The 5594-nt window shown below is 44.9% G+C and overlaps 1 protein-coding gene across 1 annotated transcript; it reads right to left on the bottom strand.

The window, feature by feature from the left end:
- Window positions 1-715: 715 nt before the first annotated feature.
- On the bottom strand, window positions 716-2002 carry gpr19 (G protein-coupled receptor 19; the record flags this gene model as incomplete). The annotated part of the gene is made up of 1 exon (XM_080754515.1): window positions 716-2002. One exon carries the CDS (start codon window positions 2000-2002, stop codon window positions 716-718), a length of 1287 nt encoding a protein of 428 aa, XP_080610641.1.
- Between the last annotated feature and the right edge of the window lie 3592 nt (window positions 2003-5594).

Raw genomic sequence — 5594 nt, 5'->3', positions numbered from 1 at the left:
CATGGCTTCTGTGCCCTCAAAAAACGCACAACACCAAAAGCCAAGAAGTCTCATCCCTCTAGGTATAGCTTGTTTCTGATTATAATTATTGAGTGTGTTACATTTGCCCATATTAATACATACACATTGTAATATAATGCTTAGGAATTGTAGCTATTTGAATAGATTTTATTGTTGAGTTCTTCTGTAGAAAGCATTGGCCTTGAAATCACAGTTGACAGAACACACAAGACTTTGACATTAACAATGTCTTTTTGCACAATGCGGTGCTAGCATTTTTTAAAGGTGAGAACATGGCTGCCAGACAGTAGTCATGGCGTCCTTTTCAGGGAGCTAACCTCGATGTGCGGGTGTCAGCTCTCGAACCTGAATGGGGTTTAGCCCTCATTTAAAAACGGGAATCACAAGAATTACAAGTACAAGTGAAGGTAACGCAAGTGTGACAAACGTTACAGAATGAACTCCCTCTACAATCTCCTTGGTAAGCTCTCCTTAACTTGGCGGTCCGGGAAATGTGATAACAATAGACTACCGTATACTGCACGACCTGAGAAATCCATTGAACTGCAACGCACATTAAATCTACACACATTCAAGATTTGGCTGGTGGTCAAACATATAGACTAAACAAGACACTAATTCGCTTTGCTCTAAGTTTCAATTGAATGTAGGGCACAAATACCCCTACTTTTCACTTTTGACAAAAACTTCAGGTCTACACAAAAGTATTAGGAGGATTGGCGTTGATGGGCCAGGCTAGTTTCTTTTCCTTTGCTTCTCGGTCGAAAGTGTCATAAACAGAGTCCTTTGTCAGGGTCTTTGTTGACGACACAGGAACGTCGACCACCCCGACATAGTTCTTCTTGGCCATCCGTGTGCTGGCCGTGATCGTGTAGGCATTGCTCCGGTAGCATTTCATGGACGACATGCAGAACGTCTCCCTCATGCCCCGTCTGAAGTTTGCGTTGTACACAGAGTACAGCGTGGGCTTAGACGCCGTGGAGCTGAAGGAAATCCACGAGATGGCGGTGAAGAACAGCGCCACCTGCCTGCTGGGGCCGTCAGCCTCGCTGGGATGCCACAGCTGGGCCACGTAGAACGGGGTCCAGGTGAGAAGGAACACCGAGTTTAGCATGAGGAACATCTTGATGGTCTTCACTTTAGTCCTGGGAACGATGTTCATGGTGCGCCGCACCGTGTGGCCGTCGGCGCTGATCCTCCAGATGTAGCGGACCACGCGCTGGTAGAAGGACACCACCAGCACCGCCGGCAGCAGGAACCCCAGGAGGAAGTGAGAGGCAGCGTAGGCCATGCCGCCCCAGCTGTCGGGAAGGAAAAAGTCACAGTGGCTGCCGCCGGCGTCCATGGACGAGGAGCCGTAGAAGAAGAGGCAGGGAGAGACGAAGGCCGCGTCGAACAGCCAGGAGGCCAAGATCATCCTCTTGGCTTTCTCCCGGGACACCTTGAAGCTCAGAGGGTAGACGATGGTGTAGAAGCGATCCACGCAGATGGAGAGCAGCACGTACACCTGCACGCCGGGACACAGGTGCTGGAGGTAGCGCACAGCCTTGCAGGCGGCGGCGCTCAGGGGCCACCGGCCCGAGGTGACCTGCAGCAGGACGAAGGGCGCGCAGCCCAGGCTCAGCAGCAGGTCGGCGCAGGCCATGGACACCACAAAGTAGTTGGTGGTGGACTGAGTCCTCCGGCTCCGGTGGATCACCAGGCACACCAGGGCGTTCCCCAGGATGGACACCAGCCACAGGACCCCGAACACCAGGCCCAGGACGGCCACCTCGCCAGAGGTGAGCTCGAAGGAGGCAAGGGTCCCGTTCTGCCGGCCACCGGAGGGACCATCCCGGTTGCAGAGGAGAGTTGTGGGTGAGCCGGCCTGGACCGTTGAGTTGTCCCTCTCGGAGAAGTTAAAGGACATCAGATATGTGAAGGCCGGGGAGTACAGGGAGGGATTGACGGCACTGGGATCTGTTGAATGTGCATACACCATAGCTGGACCAGCTGCGGAAACAGATTCAATAAATGGATGCTGGTTAGGAACTCAATGAAGGGAAGGTTTGTTACTGAAGTGTCCAACAGTCTGCACACCGAATTTAACAATGCTCAGTTGTAGGCAAATGATAACTGTTTTGTAAGAACCTTCAAAAAGCCGATCTTGCAGATCTGCTATTTTCAAATATCTGATATAGGGTTGAAGTGATTAGACTGATTTTTATTATAAATAATCAATAACCATTGGGTTTGAGAACCACTAGTCTATGATGATACAGAGAGATTTATTTACTTGTAATTCTCCAATAAGGAGTAACATGTGTTCCCAGAGAAGATGTGTTGTACATGTGGTACATGATACATTATTGTTCCATTTCTTATTTCTAGTCCTATACTATCTAGGAACCCATTCCATAAATAAATACAATACAATAAAATATGTTTTGTATACTGGAGGATCCGTCTTGAGAGATTAACTACTATATGTCTCTTATGCAGGCTAGCAAGGCAACCGTATATCGCTGGTTCTAACAAGGCTAGACCCAGGGGTCCTTGAGGGGGTTCCAGGGGGTCCCGACTCCCCAGCCAGTTTAACCATATACCGTAGCCTACTTCGGCTATTTTAAATCAATTTATGCCAGGTGCAGCCGTCCAGAAATGTTTTGCGTGTGTGTTCTTTTTATGCCTTTTTCTCCCCGGTTATACTAATTCAGGGGTCATCAACGTTTTCAGGCCAAGGACCCCTTAGTTGAGAGAGAGATGAAGCTTTTCATAGATTCCATATAGATTCATCGATTGACAGCACAATCATCAGTGTATTTTGGATTTGTGTCAATTTGTTTTCAGATATTTAATCACTTGAACCGTCAATACTTCTCCGTCAATACTTCTGCTCTTTCTCCCCTCTACACCAAACCTCTTTGCCAAAAATAGCCAATCCGAGGCGTTGTGAGCTTGTAGATCAGCTATTTTTGGCCAAAGTTCATAAAATATGGACGCTAGGGTTCTAATATAGAAAAGGAGGAAAAAAAGGTTTCTATCACACATAGATTTGAAGGACCCCCTTGTAGTAACTCTGAGGACCTCCTAGGGGTCCCGGACCCCCTGTTGAAGACTCCTGTACTAGTTTTCTTTCCAATTAACTCCTCCCCACACACATTTGTGTGTTGTATCCAATCCTACTGACTCACCTGCAAAATGTGGAACATAAATGCAACACAATGGCACAAAATAAATCAATAATGTTAATTATTATATCTTCCCTCCCCCGAACACAGGCCAATTATGTTCTGTGTCTTAGATCAAGGGTTTGCAAGTTTGAGGAGTTCTTTTTCTATCTACGACAACTCTCTTGTGAGGCGTTGTGAGCTTGTAAATCGTCTATTTTTGGTGAACCTTCCCCCCAGAATAGGCATGCTGGGGTTCAAGTGGTTAAACGTCAAGTATAACGTTATTTTCAGTCTGATGGAAACGGATATTTCTCCAATATGATGTAAGATTCAAAAAAATAACAGTGTAACTCAGGGGTGCCGTGGATGAAAAAGTTATTTACAGGGGTGCCCTGAGTCAAAAAAGTTTGAAAACCCCTGTGATAGATGCTCAACAAAGCTGGATGCACCATAGTGGAATTGAACCCACAACCTCTGCGGAGGTGGGCAGGGACTTGACCACTGCTCCACCTGAGCACTCATTATGTCTGTGGAACTTGACCCCAAACCCAGAAGGAATGCTGACAACAGTGGGTTGGCTTAACAAAATTATCGAAACGAAGCGGATAAAAGCGCCAAACTTTTTTTGAGGCTTCTTTAGGACCTGGATTTTAGCCTTGGGTACCAAACTTTATTTTGAAGTTTACCCATAGAATTATCCATATCAAGTTGGGCTCCCATCGACTTTCTATACAGGAGGAAAATACCCAGAAAAATAATCTGCTTTAAGTAGGATGTGAGGGGTCTAACTAGAGATTTGTCATGATTCTGAATCGATTGCAAGCATTTGTTTTGCACAAAAAACTTTCATTGGGCTAGAAATGGCCCCACAAAATGATGGTTTAGTGATGAGTCATAGTTTTTTGGGGTGTTTTGGGGGGCCATTTCTAGCCCAAGGAAAGTTTTTTGTGCAAAACAAATGCTTGCAATGGATTCAGAATAAAAAGGTCCTAAAGGGCGCTTTTATCCGCTTTGTTTCGATAATGTCAAAAACCAGGGTTAAGCAACCACACTTCAACAGGTGATTTCATTAGCACTCCACACAGGAGCACTGAATGAGTGTCACCAGAGAGCCTGCTTCTCTCTCTGAGGAGCTTAGCAATGATGCGTCTGCCGTTCACATGGGAGAGACGGATGCTTATTTATTGTCATGTTTACGCTACTGGTGCTTCTGTATTCCCCCAAGCAACCACCAGCTGCTATAACAATCAATTATCCAATTACATTTAGGCAGTCCCTCCAGGCTATGGGATCGAGCCTCTTTTCTTGACTAACCTCATTCTTTCCCATGCTTTCTGGGTGGAGTGCAGTTGCATAGAGCAGTGGTTCTGACATCTTGCTTTAATTGCATCAATGGTTCTCAATCAAAACATGAAAAGCTTGTAGATTTTAATAGCCAAAGACAAAGTGTAATTTCTCTTAACTTTATTTACTGATTATTCTGGGGACCACCAGGACCCCATGGGGGTCACCAGACCCCACTTTGAGAACCAGTGGCTTATCCTGTATGTCTGTCTGTGTGGAATAAAACACAACACTATGACAACCCAACAAGGCTTTGAAAGCCTTGTGTCAACAATCTGTTTGCTTGTGTGAGGGACACTGCTGCAGCACAAAACCTGACATTTGCTGCTGTCATTGTTAAGACCATTTAGAATAGGCTAATTGGCTAAATAAATAATGATATCGTTCTACTTTTCTTAGAAAGCGTGCAATGGAATTAGTGCTGCTATGGTTACTTTTTAGATTTCGATCATTATTGCAAAATATACATTACCCACTTCAGCCCTATTAAGGCCAAAGCGTTGTAGATTTGCTACAAAAGATTTTTAGACATTTGAAAACAGCCTGCATAAATAATGAGTAGGCCTACTTTCTACTTTTGGTACCTTAAAGGTATATTCAGTGATTGTATTTCATTCAAATAAAAATATAATTGGTACATTTTCCATTCATTCTCCTCACTAGAATGTGTGCTGACCATATAAGGACTTCCACCATGGCCCGTGTTATGAGCATAGCTAGATTCGGTTTTCAGAGGTGGCCAGCCAATCCTCGACCAATCAGGGTAGAGTATGGCCGTAGTTATGTTATGATGTTTAGTTATGATGGTCAAAATAAAAGTTTTGAGAACCACAGTCGCTCTGAATTAAGAACGTCTGCTAAATGCCTAGATTGTAAACTATACAGAACTCATAAAATGCCACAGTCTTGTTTTAAATCAGTATCATACATATCCTGAAGCTGGAGACGTAGGCCTACCGGTATTCAGTAATTGGGTCAAATGATCAAAACGAGAACATTATAATGGTGTTAAAAATCTATAAAAACTAAACATTTCCACGCTGTAAGGCCAGTAAGGGACAAGATGACCCCTGGCCA

This window comes from Nannobrachium achirus (assembly GCF_963921795.1).
Source record: "Nannobrachium achirus genome assembly, chromosome: 23".
Classification (NCBI taxonomy): Eukaryota; Metazoa; Chordata; class Actinopteri; order Myctophiformes; family Myctophidae; genus Nannobrachium; species Nannobrachium achirus.
The sequence above is the reverse complement of the archived record's forward strand: the minus strand, read 5'-3'. Positions and strand labels throughout refer to the sequence as shown.